This window comes from Mauremys reevesii, linkage group 8 (genome assembly GCF_016161935.1).
Source record: "Mauremys reevesii isolate NIE-2019 linkage group 8, ASM1616193v1, whole genome shotgun sequence".
Lineage (NCBI taxonomy): Eukaryota > Metazoa > Chordata > Testudines > Geoemydidae > Mauremys > Mauremys reevesii.
The window spans coordinates 50,965,427-50,987,641 of NC_052630.1; the positions used below are offsets into that span (position 1 = coordinate 50,965,427).

The 22,215-nt window shown below is 48.9% G+C and overlaps 1 protein-coding gene across 1 annotated transcript in view; it reads right to left on the reverse strand.

Annotated features, from left to right (window-relative positions):
- Window positions 1–22,215, reverse strand: part of LOC120370444 (protein transport protein Sec16B-like) — a 47,075-nt gene that overhangs the window by 21,151 nt on the left and 3,709 nt on the right. The window contains exons 2-14 of the mRNA XM_039485158.1: window positions 18,785–19,142; window positions 17,424–17,530; window positions 16,566–16,693; window positions 15,274–15,388; window positions 13,908–14,055; window positions 13,185–13,342; window positions 11,467–11,528; window positions 10,011–10,146; window positions 9,030–9,260; window positions 6,592–6,689; window positions 6,045–6,126; window positions 4,848–4,965; window positions 2,754–2,865 (exon numbers count right to left, since the gene is read on the reverse strand). Of these exons, the coding sequence (XP_039341092.1) occupies window positions 2,754–2,865; window positions 4,848–4,965; window positions 6,045–6,126; window positions 6,592–6,689; window positions 9,030–9,260; window positions 10,011–10,146; window positions 11,467–11,528; window positions 13,185–13,342; window positions 13,908–14,055; window positions 15,274–15,388; window positions 16,566–16,693; window positions 17,424–17,530; window positions 18,785–18,959 (1,670 nt within the window). The 5' untranslated portion in view covers window positions 18,960–19,142. The remainder of the gene's footprint in view (window positions 1–2,753; window positions 2,866–4,847; window positions 4,966–6,044; window positions 6,127–6,591; window positions 6,690–9,029; window positions 9,261–10,010; window positions 10,147–11,466; window positions 11,529–13,184; window positions 13,343–13,907; window positions 14,056–15,273; window positions 15,389–16,565; window positions 16,694–17,423; window positions 17,531–18,784; window positions 19,143–22,215) is intronic.

Genomic DNA, 22,215 nt, shown 5'->3' on the forward strand with positions numbered 1-22,215 from the left:
GGACAATGTATACCTTCAAATCAGCGGCACTGCTATGGGTACCCACATGGCCCCACAGTATGCCAACATTTTTATGGCTGACTTAGAACAACACTTCCTCAGCTCTCGTGCCCTAACGCCCCTACTCTACTTCCACTACATTGATGACATCTTCATCATCTGGACCCATGGAAAAGAAGTCCTTCAGGAACTCCACCATGATTTCAACAATTTCCACCCCACCATCAACCTCAGCCTGGACCAGTCCACCCAAGAGATTCACTTACTGGACACTACAGTACTAATAAGCGATGGTCACATAAACACCACCCTATACCGGAAACCTGCTGACTGCTATACTTACCTACATGCCTCCAGCTTTCATCGAGACCACATCACACGATCCGTTGTCTAAAGCCAAGCTCTACGATACAATCGCATTTGCTCCAACCCCTCAGACAGAGACAAACACTACAAGATCTCTAGCAAGCGTTCTTACAACTACAATATCCACCTGCTGAAGAGAAGAAACAGATTGACAGAGCCAGAAGAGTACCCAGAAGTCACCTACTACAGGACAGGCCCAACAAAGGAAGTAACAGAACGCCACTAGCCGTCACCTTCAGCCCCCAACTAAAACCTCTCCAGCGCATCATCAAGGATCTACAACCTATCCTGAAGGATGATCCATCACTCTCACAGATCTTGGGAGACAGGCCAGTCCTTGCTTACAGACAGCCCCCAAACCTGAAGCAAATACTCACCAGCAACCACACACCATACAACAAAAACACTAACCAAGGAACCTATCCTTGCAACAAAGCCCGTTGCCAACTCTGTCCACATATCTATTCAGGGGACACCATCATAGGACCTAATCACATCAGCCACACCATCAGAGGCTCGTTCACCTGCACATCTACCAATGTGATATATGGCATCATGTGCCAGTAATGCCTCTCTGCCATGTACATTGGCTAAACCGGACAGTCTCTACAGAAAAGAATAAATGGACACAAATCAAAAATTATAACATTCCAAAACCAGTTGGAGAACACTTCAATGTCCCTGGTCACTCGATTACAGACTAAACATCACAATATTACAACAAAAAAACTTTAAAAACAGACTCCAATGAGAGACTGCTGAATTGGAATTAATTTGCAAACTGGACACCATTAAATTAGGCTTGAATAAAGACTGTGAGTGGATGGGTCATTACACAAAGGAAAACTAATTCCCCGGGTTTATTTTTCCCCCCTACGGTTCCTCACACCTTCTTGTCAACTGCTGGAAATGGGCCATTTCCATTACCACTACAAAAAGTTTTTTTTTCTCTCTTGCTGGTAATAGCTCACCTTGACTGATCACTCTGGTTATAGTGTGTATGGTAACACCCGTTATTTCATGTTCTCTGTGTGTATATATATGTGTGTGTATATATATATATCTTCCTACTGTATTTTCCACTGCATGCATCCAATGAAGTGGGTTTTAGCCCACGAAAGCTTATGCTCAAATAAATTTGTTAGTCTCTAAGGTGCCACAAGTATTCTTCATTCTTTTTACCCAGTCTCCAGTTACTGATATATGTGGGTGGGAGTATTTATGGTTTGGGGCTTGGAAGGCAGAGGGTGGGCAAGGAGGAAAACATTCATGTGTTAAAACATCTCCCCACATTATCAAATGTACTGCTGCCCAAATACCCATCTACCTCAAGCACTGCACACTGCTGCTGCCTGAGTGCTGGGCTGCTTCAATACATCCCCATTAATGTGACTACAATGAAAGGATCAACCCGCAAATCTAGGAGGTAACATGGCTGCCAAGCATAATCCCTTCAGTGCCCTGTGGGCGTCAGAGTTCAGTGTGTCTTTCTCTCTTTCCATGGACCTACTGTGTGTCCTTGGGAGCATCCCTTGGCCCTTTCTGGGCCTAAGCCCCTCCACTTGTAGAATGAGTGCCAAGTGGATCTCCCTGGAAGGCTCTTTAGAACTTGGGCTGGGCCTCCCCCATTGTAACTAGCTGGCTCCACACAACCAATCAAATACCACAGCAGCATTTTCTGTCACCTCCAGCTGCGTGGTTGCCATGCCACTGAAATGTGACCCGATCTCTCCTCCATACAGATAGAGGGATGACTGGTCCAAATTTCATTGAGTGGAGTTGTGAACTGGCGGACGGGGAGTCTGTTCCTGGAGCACGGGGGAGTGCGCCAAGACCTTGACTCCTGGTGGCACTGGCTCATGTGGTATGTGGGTAAGAGAGCGGGGAGACTCCCCAGGCAAGAGAAACCTGGGGCCCCTGCGGGGTGGGAGGAATGAGCAGGTGATGGACCAGGGTCTTCGGTGTTGGGGGGATGTAGGGACTGGAATTTACCCCCTCAAGAAATCTCTGAATTGGCACCATTGATAGTGCCAATCTCTGAATGGCACCATCATTCCCAATATACCTTCGGCCATTAGCACAATACACAGCGCTCTAGTGAGGTTAGCAGGGAACTCCTGGGTCCTGTTCCCAGCTATGCCAATGTTTTAGAGATGGCCTTAGGCGCAGCGTTCCACCTTTCTGTTCCTGAAGTATCTGCCTGGTAACATCTTCAATTAAAATGGAATGTTAAACAACAACAAAAAATAAACTATAAACTAGGTCTCCTTCCAAGGAGTGTTAGTTCCTGTTTGTAAAGCCCTGGGCGATCCCTGCAGGAGCTGTTCTGACTCCTAAGAATGACAGCTGTAAATATTTGCAGGAGCCTGCCTGCTTGGCTTACTCACCTGGGGTCACTGCCCAGCAAGACAATGTGGTCTGTCTTAACCCCGTAGTGACCAAAAGGGACATTCGCCATTAGATAGCAGAAGTGAGCAGCTTCTATTAACCCTCTCCCAGCTGGACAGGAGAAAAGGGACAAAAGCCAGTCACAACAAAAATACACCTTCAAATGTGCACATGACAAAACAGCCGTATCCATCTCCCCTCTCTGCCCATCCAAGGCCCCCAACCTCGAGGCAACCCCCACACCCTACATCCCCTGGAACGGCTGTTATTTTGCTAGTCATCAAGTTTAATTTTCCATTAGATGACCTGACTGGGTGGCAGAAGCACATGCCAGTAAGTGTCTGGCTCCCATTTAGCTTCTTCAGGATGTTTCAATGTAGCAAAATCTGTGGCGAGGCTTTCGACCATTGTCACTGCATAACTGACACTAAGAATCAGCCAATTAAGTCTCTCTGTCAGCCATATCTGTGACTCATGCACTAGGGCAGAGGTATGCATTTCAGAGCCTGCGATAGGGATATTTCACCAGCAGGAGTATACAGTGTCTATTATCTGATTGAGCATGCAAGGCAGAGCAGTATTCCCGTTTCTTTCCCTACCACACTGCACACCTGTCTTTACACAGTTACTTACACCCATGTCTGCACATATACTGCTGTACATCTCCACACACACACACACACACACGTTACATTGCCCTGGAACATGTCGGCTCGCTATGTTAAAGGCAGCCAGGCACAGAGGTGTATGGGCAAGAGTATGCACGCAGATACTGGCCTGTGGGCAGAAGCGCACAGACCCGCAGTCACAATTGCATACGCTACACAATTACATGGAAAGGAGCAGATGCACAATCTTGTCAAGACTCACAAACATACACATCTGTTCACAACAGCTTACATAGCCCTTGGTGCTGCCAAGGCATCTTACAGCACTTTAATAGCAGCTGTGCAGTAATTTAAGGAAATAAAGAGGAAATAAAGGAAATAGAGGAAATAAAGGGTTGTTCAGCTTGGAAGCAAAGAGCGAAGATAGCAGCAGCACCCCAGGGTCACAGTGTAGGGAATTCACGAGAGAAAAGACTGCTGCACCAGTCCCCAAGAATTACCTATGCAGGGGCAGGCGAGACCAGTGGCTGGCATCTGATGGCTCAGGGGTGAGAAGGCAGCCAGTAACTTTCTGAATGTATGCAAGTGGCCCCAACTCATAGTTCCTTCATGGTGGGCAGTGAGTTCACAACAGCATGAACTGCACCCATTTAAACCACTCCATGAAGCAAACTCACTCCTAACTGCATGCAAGCAGCACAAGCCCAAGCTAGCCAAGAGAGCTGAGCAGATATCCACTCACACCACCAATTCCACAGACACACATCCAGGCTGGCCAAGAGAGCTGAGCAGATAGCCAGCCGTCCCACCATTCCTAGGTGTGCAGGCACCTTGTCAGCCACCCGTTCTCACATAGCCTTTCTCTGCCCCACTGAAGTATATGTCAGGGTCCATACACATAGACAAAAATTAAAGAACTGAACTTGGTTTCTGCAGGAAGGAAGCCTGGGCCGGTGGGAACTCTGTGTGCTCAGTGTCTTGAAAAGGCCCTTTTCTAATTTAGGTGTCTAACTTTAGCCATCCACATCAGAAAATATTGACCTGTACATTTCTGAGTGGCCTGTAAATTTCTGAGTATCTACTTTGTGGCAACAAATCTTATTGCAACTGGAATTTAAATATCTGAGCTCCTCTTTTCCAGGTAGCAGTAAAAGGAACTTTCCAGCTGTGCACCACCAATGATCCCAACCACTGGTCTGAAATGAGCAAGATGACACTCCAAGTGGATGCTCAGCGCACACTCCCAGTGAGGCCAAGCTGTGTGAGGTGGTGAAGGTGATGTGGATGGCTCTACAGTGGGGACAGAACCGAGACTAAACTTATTTCCATCAGGGTGGTTTTGAACCCAGGGGCAGCTTTAGCCATTAAGTCGCCATCCTCCCACCTCCTATAATGGAGTACGCTAAAAGTGTGAGCACAATGGGGCGTCCTATCTGATGCTAAGTGTGAGCCGCTCAGCTGGGCCTAGTCATCACCTCTCCTCACCCAAGGTGTCTCCCATAGCGACGATGGCCCGGTGGTTCAGCTCAGTGTCCCCAGCCTGGTTGGACAGCATCACTGCCAGGTGTGGTCTCCAGTCTCCCCACCTGCCATCCCCACAGCACTGGAAGCAGAAACAAAGAAAGATGAATGGATAGTTTGGCTGCTTTAGCTCCTTGATCTGGCCTTTACTAGGTAGAGAGCTATTATAGTGTCACAAGGGAAGGAACATTGTCCATGAATAAAGAAATGAGGTGACTACGTCTGTTCAAGTGAGACCTAAAGGCGGAGAAGCAGAAAAGCTACAGTGCATTTCTCTTCTCCTGCTTCTGGCTCTGGCTTCACAAATGCTGCCTGGCAGTTTGTGCCTTCTGCAAGAAGCCAACTTAATGGCAATTAGTTTATGCCGACTAACCAAAAACGTTCACCTAGCGTCATGCCTCTGGGTCAACCTCCACTCCAATCAGCTGAGCCGGGCCACCTCAGCCTCCCTGCATTCCCTCTGTCAGCCTGAGCTTTCCATGTCCCCCCAAATTCCAGGCCCCTGTGCTCTTTCATGCCTCCACAGAAATCTTCCGCAAGTCAGCTCCATGCCTCCCCCACCCTGTGCCACCACAGTATGTAATCCTACGTAGTGCACTAGGTTCTTATGCTACATCCCCGCTGTATCAGATTCCTATAGAGGAATGGCACTGTGCTGGTGCTAGCAGGGGTCACTAGGTCATACTGGGGTTGTCACCAATCCCATATTCACAGGACAGCCCCTTTTGCACAAATCTGTCCTGTCCCTGTAAGCCAGACAGTTAAAAGAGTCTGACTGTTCACTGTGCTGCCTCACGATGTTGCATTGGCACGTGATGATATTGCATCACCATGCATCAAGGCAGCGTCCGGACATGCACATGCAAACACATCACCGCACCAGGATATGGTTACCTCAATCTCATGGGGCAAACAGAAATAGGCAGCAGGGACCCTGATGCCATCTGGGAGGTGGCAGCAGGCGGCCAGATTAGCAGCACAGTGAAAAATGGCCAATTACTTTGCTGTTCACTGCAGTGAACATCCTAAAGGACAAATTGATGATACTGAGACATCATCCTATGAAGCACTGCAGAGTGTCACTGAGGCCCGCTCTCCTACCCCACACCAACACAAGGCGTTGAGGGAGGGGAGGGAGCTAGATGCTTTTCCATTCAGTACCAGAGCTGCCTGAGGTATCCTTCCGGACATGAGCTGGAAGAGAGTCTGCAGGGGGTCGTTGAGGGCCAGCGTGCTGGTGAACCTGCAAACCGAGAGCAGAGAGACAGGGCCGTTATGCTGACAGGAAGGAAGGGCCAGCCAGTGATTAGAACACTAGCTAATACTGCTAAACTTCCTCTATGACTTTGGGAAACTCACTTAGCCTCTCTGTGCCTTAGTTCCTCCTCTGTAACATGTAGATAACACTTCCCTACCTTACAGGGTGTGTGAGGATAAATAACGTTAAAGAATGTGCGGCCTTCAGATACGGCTGCGAGGGGGCCACGTAAGTACCTAAGAGAGATTGACGGGTGAGCCCAAACCCTTTGCTCATCTCCAAGGTAGGGAGAGACAAACAGCAGAAATCCTCCATCCAAGGGTTCAGGTTGTGTGAGGCACGGACAAAGCAGGAGACTCAACAGGGATGTTATGCAGCTGTGAATGGCAGGGGAGGGGGCCAATCACGTGAAGGGTTCTTGAGCACCATGCTCTGGCAGCTCCTACCCACCCAGACAGAACCCAGCTGTAGGTCCTCAGGTCCATCTTGCTTGACAGGAATAGGGCATGACCCCACAGCTGGCTTCTCATGGCCCAGTCCAGGGCTTCCTGCAGCCAGGAGAAAAAAAAATTGTCCTGTTACCATTTCTTGATCTCTCCCACTGCTGTGAAAGGAAGGTCCTGACTTTCCAAGGTCTAGCATGGGACCTACAGCCTGATTCCCCTGGCCTAGGGCTTCCACCCATCTGCAGGGAGCCAGGCTTGTGAGAAATGAATTGATTTTTTCCATGGGTGTAATATGTCCCCCCAAACGTGGGGCCAGCTCAAGCCTGCAATGGTATATTGCAACTTTGCAATTGTCATATGTATTTGATGTGACTGTTGGGTTTACCCATTTGGAGCCGGCTTAGAGAAATTATTCTCCATCACCCAGGCCGCCTTATGTTTATTCCTACCTGAACAAAAGTATTAGTGCAGTCCCATTGACTGCAAGCTTCAGGCTGCCTATTAGTACTTAATGCCACAAAGTCAGAATTCTAGACTGGGCACTAAAGCCTTCTCTGAACTAGAGGTTTTCCCTCCCACCATTGCTACCACCGGTTCAGCTCCGACTGTAATAGCAAACGCAGGAACTCTTAGATGAGTCACCCTTGGCCATTATGGTTTGGAACATTGTGCCCCAAAAGACCTGGAACTAGGGGTGCTAGAGAGGTTGCCACACCCCCTGGCTTGAAGTGATTTCCTTCACACACAGGTTTTACAGTTTGGTTCAATGGCTCTCAGCACCCCCACTATACAAATTGTTCCAGCACCCCTGCTGTGTATATTAAACCCCACCCCAATCAGGCTTAGCTGTCATGCTAGTTATCGACAGCAGAGCTCCTGCAATTGCTATCATCAGTGGTGCTGCCCTAGTGTTAGCAACAGTGGGACATTTCTGCCCTAATGCAGATTCAGGGGTTAATTCCACAAACAGGGTGTAACACTATCTGATTAAAATATGACCATATAGATCATTGTTGCTACTGCTATTATATAATTGCAACAAATCTTGTACAAAGTATGTCAAGTAAGGTGTTTATGGAAAGGTTATGATTTGCTGAATATGATTATGCTATTTGTATGCATGTATCATTTTTATATCTGAAGTTATGATTATTAACTATGTACTTGTATTTCAAATGTTTGCTCCTGTGGTAACACCCACACCACAAGGTATTTAGCCAGCACATTGTGAAGGAACTATTCAAGTTGAATGGCCCATCAAAGAACACTCAACTTACAACAGACCATGGAAGATGCCTATCTACACTTAATGAACTTTTCTGGGGACATTCTAACTAGTGTATGGGTAAGTGCCTCTGCTGTGACTAAGCAAAGCATGCAGTATTGTGACTTGCCCATGTGACTCCAAACTCCATCTTGTTACCTGTAATTTTCCACAAACTAGAACAATGGGTTTCCCTTCACTTGGCAGAAGCTACAAAAGGCCCTTGAAACATCTCTGTTTTGCCTCTTTCCTGCTCAAACCTCTGGACTATGGACTCATACTAATGGGAGCATTCTAACCAAGGGACAGAGGACCTTCCAATGATTTGGAAGCAATCATAGACTTAACAAGCCAGCAATTTAATTCCATCACTGCTACAAGCCTGATCCAAGAACTTTGCAATTGTCATATGTATTTGATTCATTTAACCAATTTTAACTCTCACTTTTCTTTTTTACCTTTTTATAAATTAACCTTTAGAATTTGGGATACTAACAGGTTGGCAACGGCGTGATTATTGGGTAAGATCTGAGTTATATATTGATCTGGGTATGTGGCTGGTCCTTTGAGATCAGAAGAACCTTTTGTTTGATGAAACTGGTTTTAAATAACCACTCATCATTAAGTCTAGTGTCTGGGTGTTGAATCCAGGACCGGAATACCTAAGAAGGCTGCATTTTTGATGTCTTGTTAGCCAGTGTGGTGAAACTGAAGTTTACTTTTGTTGCTGGATTGGTATAGCTCATAGAAGAATAACCACCAGTTTTGAGGTATGTCTGCCCTTTTTTCCAGCAGTTTGTCCTGAATTTGGTAGTCTCGGTTGTGACTCCCTAAGGCATGGTGACACAGGGACCTTCCTTAGCCACTACCACCCATTTGAGCCCTCTTTAAAAGCCAGTGTTAGACTGGGCCAAGGGAGGATTAGCAATAGACTCCGTACTGCAGTCAGAGAAAGACCTGGGCCCAATCCTCTGGCTCTCTGAGCCAGTGAGAGTTACAGGAGCACTGTGGAGGTATCACTGCCAGCACCCGTGGGAAAATGAGACCTGTGTTGGTCAGACCCCTGCCCAATCAATTACAGAGAGGGGTTCATGGACCTGGAAAACCCACCTTTTCCTCTGCAGGCAGTGAAAACGTTAGAAAGGGAACAGTGGGGAGCGTGCATGCACCCTACTTACTTTCTTTCTGCCATAGAAGAGGAGCTTGGTGAATTTCTCCACTCTCTGCTCTGGTGTCTCCATGCTGGGTGGGATCTCCCCAGTGAGGAGGTCTGGTGTCCCGGAGCCCTGCACTGGCCACTCTTCATCGGTCAGGTTGATCAGATTGGCTACTGGGTCTTGCCTTTTATACTTCTCCAGGCGCTTGCAGTCTTGCATCAGCAGCTCGGCTGTGTCTGAGCCCACCATGGACTGGACAGGGAAATGGAGGAACATGAGAACTACCATCTTAGAACCAACCAGTGGTATCCAGCCTCAGCCAGTGAACAACACTCCATAATATGGAGGTAGGTATAAATCCCCCCAAATGCACCACACCAAATATTACTGTACTATGGGGAGTAATTCCTTCCTGACCCACCACTTCTGTTCAGTCTATTCCCTGAAGCATGAGGATTGGTGGCTCATATGATTTTTATCCTAGTGAGTGTCATTGAAGAGTCTATTCTTAATCACATATACACAATGTTAGTGGAGAGAAAGTCAAGGCAATGAGTCATCAACAAGGGACATAACAGCAAAAATCAAACTTTAGAGATCTTAGTGGTCTGGTGCTGATTCCTTCTATAAGTCTGTGGCAGACCTCCTGCAGATTGGGTTTGAGACACTAATCTCCTTCTGGACAGAAATGTTGGCTCCTAAATTAAGTTGACAGTGTCCCTTTAGGTGCTGCTGTTCCACTGGAACATTGGTATTTCAAAGGTGCTGCACCTGGTTTGGGGAGCAGCCCTGGAGAGGTGTGTCTTCCATGTACCTGGTGCTTTAGGCCGCACTGAAGTGGTCAGCATTAATGGTGGGGGAGTGAGATGCATTTAAGATCCCCCACAGCAGCACCTGGCTGCTTCAGACACACAAAAGGGATTCTCACAACAAGCCATCCTTAACTGAACCAAAAAGACTCATAAGGATTGGCACGCATCACAGTGCATAAAGAACACACACCCCATTCTGCCGGCAAAGGAGGACCAAGAGTTTCCAGAGCAGGGCTGAGTCTCTGCCTCTCTCAGTCTCCAAATCGCAGCTCATGGCCACTTTGCGCTGGCAAAATGTCATCACATCCACCTTATGCAAATCCTCCCTGCAGGAACAAGAAAGAGGGTGTTGGCAAGTGCAAGACAGGACATCCTTAACAGCATAAGGGAGAATTCCTAGGACTCTGTGAATTATGTGGAGGACTCCAGAAAATTATTCAAGGAGAGGTAGAAAATCAGAGATGCTCACATGCATATCAATAACACCACTATGCATCCGTCAGACAAAATGTGTAATAAGGCTGGTTATTACGACTCCCATTTACAGATGGCCAAGCCACAAAGATTTAGAATGTATCTGAAATCCCTTCTTTGTGCACATGTGACATTTTTAACCTGATCCAGATCAGTCTATCTGTAGAGAACATCACAGCGATTGGACTCTAGCACCTACAATGCCACTCCACTAATATTGTCTCCTTCTACCGTGCTATTAACCTCTGGTCCTCAGACTTTCATCCAGCCTCTGCTGTGCTTACTCAATGCTTTTTGTAATTTCATTGCTCTTCTTCTTTTAAGTAGGCCTGTTTTATCTCTCAGCTTTTCTCATGAGTGACTGAATGGCATCTCAGTATAAGCAATGTGACGCAGAGCAAACCTGACTGAACATGATGGGTTGAGGGAAGATGTTCCCCAGGTCTACATTTACTGAAGCTCAGCTCCCAAGGAGCACAACATCAGGCTTCAGTTCTGCAGAGCGTGAGAGGACTGAAACGCCTGCTCATCCAAACCACGGGTTGTACAAAGATTGTGGATGTCCTACAAGCCCTTCTTTAATATATGGAGATATACCTATCTCATAGAACTGGAAGAGACCTTGAAAGGTCATCAAGTCCAGCCCCCTGCCTTCACTAGCAGGACCAAGTACTGATTTTGCCCCAGATCCCTAAGTGACCCCCTCAAGGATTGAACTCATAACCATGGGTTTAGCAGGCCAGTGCTCAAACCACTGAGCTATCCCTCCCCCGTTTTGAGCTATCCCTCCCCCCATGAACTCTTACAACCCGGGTTTCCCTCAACTTGGTTACGAAATAACAGTCAAACAATGTTCTCTGAGCATTCCCAATAGAGCAAACCCACAGATCCAACCAACCACATGCAAATTTCTGAATCTGGACCTGGACTTTGCCGATGGTCCTTATCTTTACAAAGGGCCTAGCCAAAACCTTGGGCCTGAACACCCTGAGGCTTTGGGGAGTTTGAAACATGAATCCAAATTACATGGCTTAGGCTCATCTCTAATTCCAGGTGACCATATCCTCCTCTAATGCTGTGTGTGTAGTAGCCTGGAGAGAAGCTGAATGCTGGGACAGAAAGGAATGCTGATAGGGGCCATGGTTTACTGTACACCTCCAATGGCATTGTACCTGACCAGAGGCCCTGGGAAGGCTCGCATCTCCTCCTGCTCTTTGGTGTCATGAAGGATTACCTAGGAGGCAAGAGCAGAGACTGTGACCAAGGCCCTGTCTGAAAGCTAAAGTGCTTTGGCAAAGGCTTTACTAGTACTGGGGATGCTTTTCTCAAAGCCATCTTTGGGCATACGTGTTATCTCGGAGCATATGCACTGACGTGTTTACCGCCTTGATCCACACACTTATAAGAAGCAATTGCCTTTTACAATGTGATCTGGCTCCTATAATTGCAGTCCTTTGAGAGGGAGAAGGCTCCAGCTCAGCGGGAAAAGAGGGTCAGATGCTGGGGAACACAATCTATCTAAGATGCTTATACGGCTCCCATCGCTGCTATCTTTAATGTATTTATCCTCCCACCACCCCTAGCAGGCAGGGCAGGGGAGGGCTATTACCCCCCAGCACATATAAGGAACTGAGGCACAGAGCAGCTAGGGGACTTGCCCAGAGTCACACAGGACGTCTGTGGCAGAGCAGGGACTTGAGCCCAGGTCTCACAAGTCCCATGCCAGTGCCCTAGCCACCAGACCATGCTTCCTCAAATTGTTCCCTAAGAAGAGAGTTGTGACTCCAAGGCCTCTGGCCCAGTGGGACCAGTCAATTGGATGGCTACAGGGTACAAGAGCCAACCCAGGTCACTCACATAGGGAATTTGCCAATAAAAGCAATCTGTGCAGAACCTGGAACTGGGTCTCAGTGTCTCGTTCAAGGAACTGTAAGAACCAGAATGGCCCTACTCCTGTGTGAGATCCCTCCATCCATGCTATGGCCAAGGGCTCCAGAGCAGAGTTCAACCACAGATTTGGGTTATTCCATTTTACGACGGCAGAGAATGCCGGCAAAACATGCAGCCCGCTGTGAAGGTGAACACAATGTCCTCTTGAGCCCAGGTTAAGGACACTGCTCAACCCTAAAGTCTTAGTCACCTTAAGGTATGGCTAGTTCCTAAGGGCATGTCTCCATGGGGTGGGGGTGGGGGGTTTATTTCTAAAGCACAGTAACATGTTGTTCCTTAACTGGTCTGTGTGGATCCTGCTGCACTTTACCATAGCACTGTTTGCAACAGTGAGACGTGGGCAGGAAGGGAGCTGGCACTGCTCAGGGAACTGGAGAGATGGCACAAAACTCAGGTCCCTCAATCTGGCGCCCTCAGGGTTAAAGGGGCAGTGCGGGCGGGGGATGGGAGGGAACAAGGGTTATGGGGCAGTACGGGCAGGGGATGGGAGGGTACGAAGGGTTACAGGGGCAGTGCGGGCGGGGGATGGGAGGGAACAAGGGTTATGGGGCAGTACAGGCAAGGGATGAGAGGGTACAAAGGGTTTTGGGGCAGTGCGGGCGGGGGATGGGAGGGAACAAGGGTTATGGGGCAGTACAGGCAGGGGATGGGAGGGAACAAAGGGTTTTGGGGCAGTGCGGGTGGGGGATGGGAAAGTACGAGTTGTTACAGGGGCAGTGCGGGCAGGGGATGGGAGGGCAGAAAGGGATTATGGGGAAGTACGGGCAGGGGATAGGAGAGTACAAAGGGTTTTGGGGCAGTATGGGCGGGGAATGGGAGGGTACATGAGGTAATGGGGCAGTGGAGGTGGGAAACGGGAGGGTACAAAGAGGTTATGGGGCAGTGCAGGTGGGTGATGGGATGGCAGCTCTCAGTTGCAGGTGGCTGGGTGGTTGGTTACCTCCAGGCTGTGTATTTCGATGAGGGCGGGCTGCCCATCAGCCGGGGAGTTAGGGCACACTCGGACCAGCTGGCCTCCTGCTCCAAAGCACACTGGCACGTGAGGGAGGGAATACTTCTGGGGGGCCACATGGTACGGAGTGGACAGCAAGACTTCCTCTAAACAGCAACAAATGCACACAGAGGCCAGAGCCAGCCCTTTCACAGCCACTCAGCAAGCTTTGTTATTGGGGGAAAACCCTAGGGACAGCACCTGACACACTTCCAGGCAGCACCAAGCTTTCTCTGCCAGCTGGTATGGCGGCCAAGGCCCCACAGACTGTGCCAGGCAGAATTCAGGGAAACAGCCCTTCTCTGAGCTGACTGAAGTCCCTACCAAATCTAACACTGGGTTATATGGACATGCCCTACAGTACTGCTGGCCAATGCCCAGCATCACCCAGCCCCCACCCTACAGTACTGCTGGGCGATGCCCAGCATCACCCTGTACTTTCCACATGCTGTTTTCCAAATGGGATTTTCTGCACCATTAGGTGCCTTAAAAGCTTTTTAAAATCTGGCCCTAAGCATCAGTAATGGCCATTTGGAACTTCCCATGATGCTTTACAGGCTCATATGTGAGGGCAACAGCCATATTCTCATACAGCCCACTGTCCCCGCCGTGAGAGCAACTGCATGTGCCTGCCCTCCCCTCGGACGCCTGGTACCCTCACCTCACACCCACCTGTTTGAACTGGACTCCAGGTCTCTGAAGGATCTGGGTCGTACTGAATGGGAGAGTCGCGCATGTACTGACTGAGTTCATAGCTGCTGGAGCTGAGGCCAGATTCCTTGTACTGCACGAGCCGGCTGAGCTCACGTGGGGCAAGGAGCTGAGGGGGAAGAGAAGCCACAGGAGCCGTGAGGAAAGGGAAGCAGAGAAAATGGCAGCCTCAGGGAGCCAGACAGGGAAGGTGGGAGAGAGACTGGCAAGAGGGGTGAGAATTGCAATGTGTGGAAATGGAGCCATAACACAACAAACACATGTTGCATTTATAGTGTGACGGTGCCCAGGTTGGCCAGTGCTGGCACTGGACCAGCGCCTGCAGAACAAATAACAGGGGTCTCTCCACCTTGAGCTAAACTGCCTAGTCTCAAGCTAAGAGCTGTAACCGACTTGTGTCCTCTGCGGATCTGGCACAGGGGGACAGACATCGTCCCCACTGATGAGCGTGGTACAGCAGCGCCTCCCCTCAGATGATCTCAAGCACTTTACGGTCTAAAACTCTTTTAGTCACGCTTTGCTTGTTCCCGGCGGTTTTGATCAATATGATTCAGCTGCTGGGTTGATGTAAATCCGCATAGCTCCATTGACTTCTGTGGAGCTGTACCAGTTGACATCAGCTGCGGCTCTAGCCCCGTACCTCTCACCAATCTGACGCAGACACCCCATATGGCTGTCACCTGCTCCTCAGGAAGCAAATGAGCATTTTCTAGATATGTTTTGTCATTTGATCATTTGCAAAATGCAGTCATTTGGACAGAGTCTCCTGTCACTAGTGGAAATAAGCAGTGCTCTATCATAGGCATCTGTCACCACCTCTTCTGGGAGCAAGTAACCGTGCTGCTGGACAGCCCCCTGGTGTGGGGAGGGAATGGATGAAAATAGAGGTCCCAGAATAACAGAGGGTGGAGAAACCCACCAAGACCAGCCTTTGGGCCAGTTCTAGGTGCAGCAAGGGTGAGCCCTGCCTCCAGATGCCATGGGGAGTGCAAGTGAGAGCCCCACAGAAGGAGACTTTGTGATAATGATACTAATAGCCCTTCCATCATGTTTCCAGGTGAGGCTCTCAAAGCACTCTGCAAACAGTAATGTATCAACGCTGGAAGGTGGGGAAGTAACACTACCCCATTTCGCAAACTGGGAAATTGAAGCAATGGCAGGTGAAGGCATTTGCTCAAGGTCCACAGAGAGTTGGTGGTAGATCCAGGTAGATCCAGGTAGACAGAACTCAGACCTCCTGACTGCCTGGTCCCTGCTCTAACAACTACGCAACACTCCCACACAGAAGAACCTCAGATCTCCGACTCATCTGACTCTCTGTGGTTACCTCATATGGCTGGAAGCTGGTGTCCTCCACGCAGTTCCCCTGGGATTCCTCCCCAATCTGCTCCTGCCTGGGAGTAGAGATGTACCTCTCTTCACAGGAGCTGTAGCTCTTTGAGCTGTGGGAGGGAACAGAGTGCCAACCCAACATGAGGGCAGATGTGCCATGAGCTGTCCACAGAACCCACTGCAGATGTGCTCATCAAGTTCCAGTACTGATGACTTTCCTAGGTGAAAAGCCAGTGGCACGTGTGCTGCTGCCAGATGGGGGTAAAGACTCCCTCTCTTTATTCAAGAGAAATGAGAATACACAGAACCGGCTTGCTAGAACAGACTCAGTCTCCTGCAGAAAGGGAGCTGTAGTTTTGCAGTCCAATGGCACAGATTCTGGCTGCATCCTGCCAAGATGAAGAGCTGTGTACTGAGTACTAAGTGCCAGATTTTAAAGGTATTTAGGTCCTGAAGAGCCAGATTGGCACCTAGTGGGATTGTCTGCACCATTAGGTGCCTTAAGAGCTTTTTAAAATCTGTCCCTCAGCATCAGCCCTCTTCTGGCTGCAATCAAACAGGCCAAGCCATTGAAACACAATTCACTGTCATCATTGTTTCCTGCGTGGGGTCAGTGTACCCAGTGCTGGACAGACACAGTCCCTGCCTGGTACAATTTTTAATCTAGAGGCCTGATCCAAAGCCCTTTGAAGTCAATGGGAGTCTTTCAGTAGGGACCGGATCAGGCCCTAGAAGCGCTAGGATGGATAGCCCAACGCTAAGCATAGATAAGGCACAGGGAATCCTTTCTCCCCTGCCACATGCACACTAGTGCTGCCCAAAGCTATGCACACTGACAGAGCGATGCTGGGGGAACCCCAGCTGCTCCAGGTTTGAAATACAGTAGAGGACGTCCTTGAAACTGACCCAAGAGGCTATTTCAAGAGTGATCTAATGGTGACACCATGGGAAGCTGCAGGAGAGCCAGCGAGAACCATGTATGCACAGTAACACAAAACAGCCTGGGTCAATGGAGCTGCTGGCTGGGTAACTGAGACTGTACTTGCTCGGGTCACAACTCACTAGGCGAACCACAACAGGTTCAGGGTGTGCAGCGTGGGGTCCCACCGGCACGTAGCTTCTAGAGACATTCCATCCCAGACAGTCCATCTGGGATGACAGCATAACCACGCACCCCCATCTAATCACGTGTTATTGCTTAGGTTTTGAAGGGGGAAGTTGGAAACCTGCCTGCAAAGCTCATGCACAGACATTAAGTTCTTCCCGTCCCATTCTAATCACCCTTACCGGTATTGTGCCACATCGTTCTGCCCAAATGGGCTGGTCTCCTGGTCATGACGGGAGTCTCTGTAGTAGTTCTGATCCCAGTAATTCATGTGCCTGCCATAAGGATCTTCGTGCCTTGGATCTGCACACTCAGAGAAAACCACCATAAAGATCTAGTATTTTTCTTCAGGGCAATTAATATTAATGAAGTTTTAAAAGGGACAACATTGAGTCAGGATTTGTCATTTGCACTCCATTGCTTCCAAATTATTCTGCCTAGTTAGTACAATGATATATATATTTGTGTGTGTGTCTACATACAATACACACCTATAAAATACATGCACAGTAACAGACATCCCTTCCTTCACATTTCCTTTAGCTCAGAAGTGTCATCAGGCTGCTAGCTCTGACCATGCAGTGAAATTAGCATTATCCTACACTGTTTGGGACCAGTAACGACTTGGTGCTTCACCTGCTACATGGCGCTCAAATGCTCCTGTATGTCACTGCTGTAGCTGTCTCTCAGATGCAAACCCAAGTCAGTGCTCGCATCATGAGCCCAGGATTCAAGGGCTGAGAATGGAGGCAATGAATTCAGCTCCTCAGGAGGAGGAGAACACCTTGGGATGCTCTTTGGAAAGCCCATCTAACCAAGAAAAGGTGAGTAGCTGGTTCTGGAGGAGGCAACAACCAGCTCTCCTCCAGAGGAGCTCTCATGGTTGGTCACCATGACATAGAGACATATGTATGTCAGAGAAGGGACACATCATACAGCGCTAATACTAAAAGAACTGTAAGAAATTGCCAATAGACTGGCCAGGCCAGCAAGAAACAGCAAGCAAAGTAGTTTTCATTTCCTAGAGGAACGTACAGTACCTCTCTCATGCTGCAGTACTTGGGAGGGTCTGTGATAACCCCTGTAAGCGTAGTCTTCTCCAGAGCTTGGCGATGGGTAGCTCCAGTAGGGGTCCTCATAGCCTTGCCTGAAATGAATCCCAAATATACAGAACAGAGAGGGCGGAGAACCAAAAGGAGAGCAAAAGAAAGGAATCCCCATCAGAACTATATTGGCATTGGGCAGCTCCCATGCTGATCCATATCCAAACAGAGGATCAGGAGACTAGTCCTGCATCAGAACTAGATCTAGGGTCAGGACACAAGATTCCATCCAGGATCAGTTCCAAGGTGAAAGGCCAAGGGATCAGGTGTGGAATGAAATGCCGGGTTAGGATTCCATCCCAGTCTCAGATCTTTGGGACTCTGTTGTGAAACGAGGTCAATGAAATAAATGCCAGGGTCTCATCAGCCCCATAGTCAGCTGCAGGGTCACAATCAGGGCTATTGTCAAGGTCAGAGGTTAGGGTGAGTGTTCTGAAGCACGGAGCAAGAGCGGGAGGTTTGGGGGTCAGATTCCCTTCGCCTCCTGTTCTTAATAGAGGAGCATCACCCTCCAGGCCACTGGAGCCCTGCCAGCTTTGGTGGAATTCTGGAATCGTTTGGCTGGACACCTCTGGAATATCCCTAGGAGCTCTGCTGGAGGGACCCACTCTCATGAGCAGTTTAGGAGATTTGGAGAAAAGAACCTTCTTCCTGCAAACATTTGAAGCTGCCATGCTCCTAAGGGGCTTCCCAGTAGGCCCCGCTTCTCTGCTGCATCCCAAAAGTGCCCAGAGCTCTCCCTCAACCCCTGACAGTTCACTCACACCCCTTAGCACAGCTTTGTGAAAAACCCACTGCAAAGTGGACTTCGTAGGTACGACATGCAATTTTCAAAGGTCCATACCTTGATCAGATCAAAATCTGTATCTGCCAGGACACTCAAAGCCACTTCTCCTCAATAAAGGATGTGTCCATCCCACATTTGATCCTTCCTCCCCTGACTGTTTCTGCAGCAGAGTTAACATGGCTGCAATAATTTTTGTTACATTATTCTTTATATTTTTTATCACTTTCCTAGCACTCAAAAGAGCTGAATTATATTTGTTCCAATTTTCAAAAGAAATTCACTGATGGATAGAGGTCAAGCCTGGAAAATTTCAGCCCCAAAAGTGAAAGTTTTAGAAAGTTATGCATGACCATAAAGAGGGGATTAGAATGGGAACTGTTACACGGCCCTAAATAAAGCAGCCACTGCAGCTCCTGTTTTAATAACTGGCTATTTAGAAGAATGTGAAAGGATAAGCACCCACAGAGGACAGTTTGATCCATATGGTTACTTAATTTTATTCAAACCTTACCTTGAATATGGTCTAGTGAGATAACTGCTTTCATAATATTCTGCTCTGGAGTCTGGTCTGATCTGGTCCCCTGGCCTGCCAGGATAGCTGGGGGAGTGGTACTCCATCCATGGGTCTGGCCACAGTTGAGGCCCTGTTCTGAGGTCCTGTTGGTGGTGGTAATACCTCTCACCATTATGCCTGGACTGGGGTCGAGGTCTGTGGTAGCCTTCTCCCCATGGCCCCCTGTCCTGGCCCTCCATCCAGGCTACATGCCTCCCTCTTGGCTGGGGCTGCCCCGGGGGCACCCAAGGGTCCATCTGGGTCTTGCTGTGGAGCTCCGCCTCCTTAGTTTAGTGTTTCGTAGTTTTGTAGCTTCCTGTAAACAAAGGGATATCCCAGGGCATGAAATCTAAACTACCTCAAAGTCAGCCCGCAAAGTGCATTGCCATGTTTCCAATGCCATAATACCGATCAGCTTTGCTGTTAGTTCATGTCCCTTTGACTCCCTTCAAGATGCCAGTGTCCAGGGGCATGGAAAAGCTACTTGTCCACCCACCAGTGACAAGCTGGAAGCTTTCCCTGGCAAGTGAGGTGGCCTGAAACAACAATCTTTGAAGAGTTTAATTTTCCATTTAAAATGTTTCTTGCCTTTTCAGTTGCAAAGAGAACCTTCCAAATATGAGCTAATGCAGAGCTGTCTTCCTGAGTCTGCAGCCAGCCAGCCAGAGGGACTCTCTTGCTGCGCATAGCTTTCCCTAAGCAGAAATTAACAAGATTGATCAGTCACTCACAACCCAGTGGGCTGCAGTGAAACTGTCAAAACACAGTGCTGCTGCTGAAGATGGCTCAGAAAACTATGAAGCACACCAAAAGTAGGTACTGCAGTTAGTCTCGTAGAATGAGAAAAAAATAAATACAAGTGGAAAATGTAGAGTAGCTGAACCCCTGCCTCAGAGCAGCCAAGACTTTTCAAGGTAAAGAGACAGGAAGCCTTTCAGCAGCTTGAGGAGTGTGGTTTCAAATGTATTAGACATCTATTAGCCATAGATGATACAAAAGAGGGAGCCCAAGGAAGGATTCGGTGACAGGATCTGGGAGAAATCCCAGCATCCTCAGCAGCTGACAGGAAGGCTGGGCTTCTCACCAGGGCACTGTCCCTCAGCCTGGCTGGTAGAACCCCATCCCTCTTGCTGATAGGAACACTTTCAGCCAGGGCCGGCTCCAGGTACCAGCCAAGCAAGCTCGTGCTTGGGACAGCAGATTCTAAGGGGCAGCATTCTGTCCAATCCTAGGGCGGCATGGCCACCCTTTTTTTTTTTTTTTTGTTCGCTGCTCTGGGCGCCCTGTAGGGGGCGGCGGCACGTCTGCCCCTGCCAGTGCCAGGTCTGCAGCAAACCCGGCAGCCTGTGTCCTTCCCTCCCCGCCGACCGGAGCGGCAAAGAGCCCTCCTGGCAGGCGGCGCGGCGGGAGAGGCCGAGTGGTTAGCGGCCTGGCTGAAGGAAGCCCTGGCCGCCCCCCTTCTCTCTCTCCTCCCTGCTCCCTCCCCACCCCACCCTTGCTAGCCGGGGCGCGCACTCCACTGTGCCGCTCCGCAGGGTTTTTTTTTTTTGCTTCGCCGCTCCAGCCGCCCTGCAGGTTTTTGGTTTTTTTTGCTTGGAGTGGAAAAAAGCCAGAGCTGGCCCTGCTTTCAGCTAGTAGAATTAGTCCTACTGCTAGTAGGTGTCTGACACATTTTTCAAGTCTTGATGGGTGAAACTTGTGCTGGGAGGAGAGGGAGACAAGTCAGCCTTGCAAGTGCAAGTAACTTGGGCAATATGTTTCCCACAACTCCAAAATAGCAAGTACATTTCAGGGGTGGGAGGATATTGCAGAGGGGTCTTCAGAAAGCCTTCTCCTCAGACACTGTATAGTCCTGACCAGCTACCTGACCTCAGGGAAGATGAAGGCATGATCCAGGACCCACAGCCTAGCCTAAAATAGGATCTCACCTCCCCACTGCAGGAGTTTGTTTGCCAGCAGCACCACTGGCCCTGGGAGCAATTTGGAGGCACCACCATTTTAGTCTGCCCCTGGCCACTTGCCCCCTTTAATGCCTGGTGTAACAGCAAAAGTCCTGATCAACCAAACTGCACGGATGCCATAGAGTGGGCAATGAACCCACCAACAGCACTCGCTTTGCAATGTTATCAGTCCCCACATCTAGAGAGTCAGATAACAGTAAGAATGTTCCTAGAGAATGGAGCGCTTGGAGACACCCACAGCTCTGCTATAGCTAATGCCAAAGAAATGGTCCCTAGCCACAAAACCTGGATCCAAATCTGGATTTCAGGGGTGCTCAGATGAGGGGTTTTTATCTAACCCATTATAAAGGCTAAGACATGCTCAGCTCTTTATTCCTTTGTGCAGCCACTCAGGGGCATGTGGAACCAGGGGCTGACACCAATTTGTTCTAATAAACCCTCTCTCCCTTCCCACCCAAAAAGCTACAATCTCTTCCCCTCCCCCACACCTTTGCCAAAACTGTTCTGTGCTATTCTAAGGGTCAACACTCACAATTCGCACCAATGTGATCTCAACTTGAGACACACACACACATCCTCCACAACACACAAAGTATAAAATGCTGGACTGAGCAGCTTTCTAGAGCACACACTTGTGTGTGTGTCAGTCTATTCTGAGTTCATGTCATCCCATAGCCCAGAATTACGAGCAAGGGGTTGAAATGGAGATTGATTTCCCAGGTGCCACAGGATGACAAGCACCTGGAGAAAGTCCAGCAAGCAGCAAAATGCCCATCTGCGTACACACACCTGTTCGAACGTGCCCACCACCGACAGCTTTGCAGACCTGGCCTGCGCTCTCTCCGTCCCCAAAGACGGCTGTCAAAGTCCACCTGCCACATCAGCTGATGCCTGCCTGACCCTCAACCTGGATCAGCACTCCCGGCTCTTTGCTGCTACAGAGACGTCCTCCCAGCTGACAAAGCAGAGCAAAGTGCAGGCTGCTCACCTGCCTCAGGACAAACCCTTCTGTGACTGTTTCCTCTGTGCTTGTCAGGGATTTACTCTTGCGTTTATTCAGGCTTCCGGAGATCTGAGATTTAGGCAGCCCGGGGGCAAGTAGAATTTAAAACCATAACAGCCAAAGGAAAGATGGAGATAAACTTCCCATGGTAACTTGTTAACCAGTTACCTCCCTCCCTTATAATACAAGTGGAACAACTTTCCTTTTTCTTTTCATTTGTTCCTCTCTTCTCATTGGTCGGGGTCCACCATGCAACATACTGAGTCCAAAAAACACATATATTTTTCCTTTTATTATTAATAATAAATAGGGGATCTATTCTATTCTATGCAGGGCCGGCTCCAGGAGTTTTGCCACCCCAAGCAGCGAAAAAAAAAAAAAAAAGCCGCAATCGCGATCTGCGGCAATTCAGTGGGAGGTCCTTT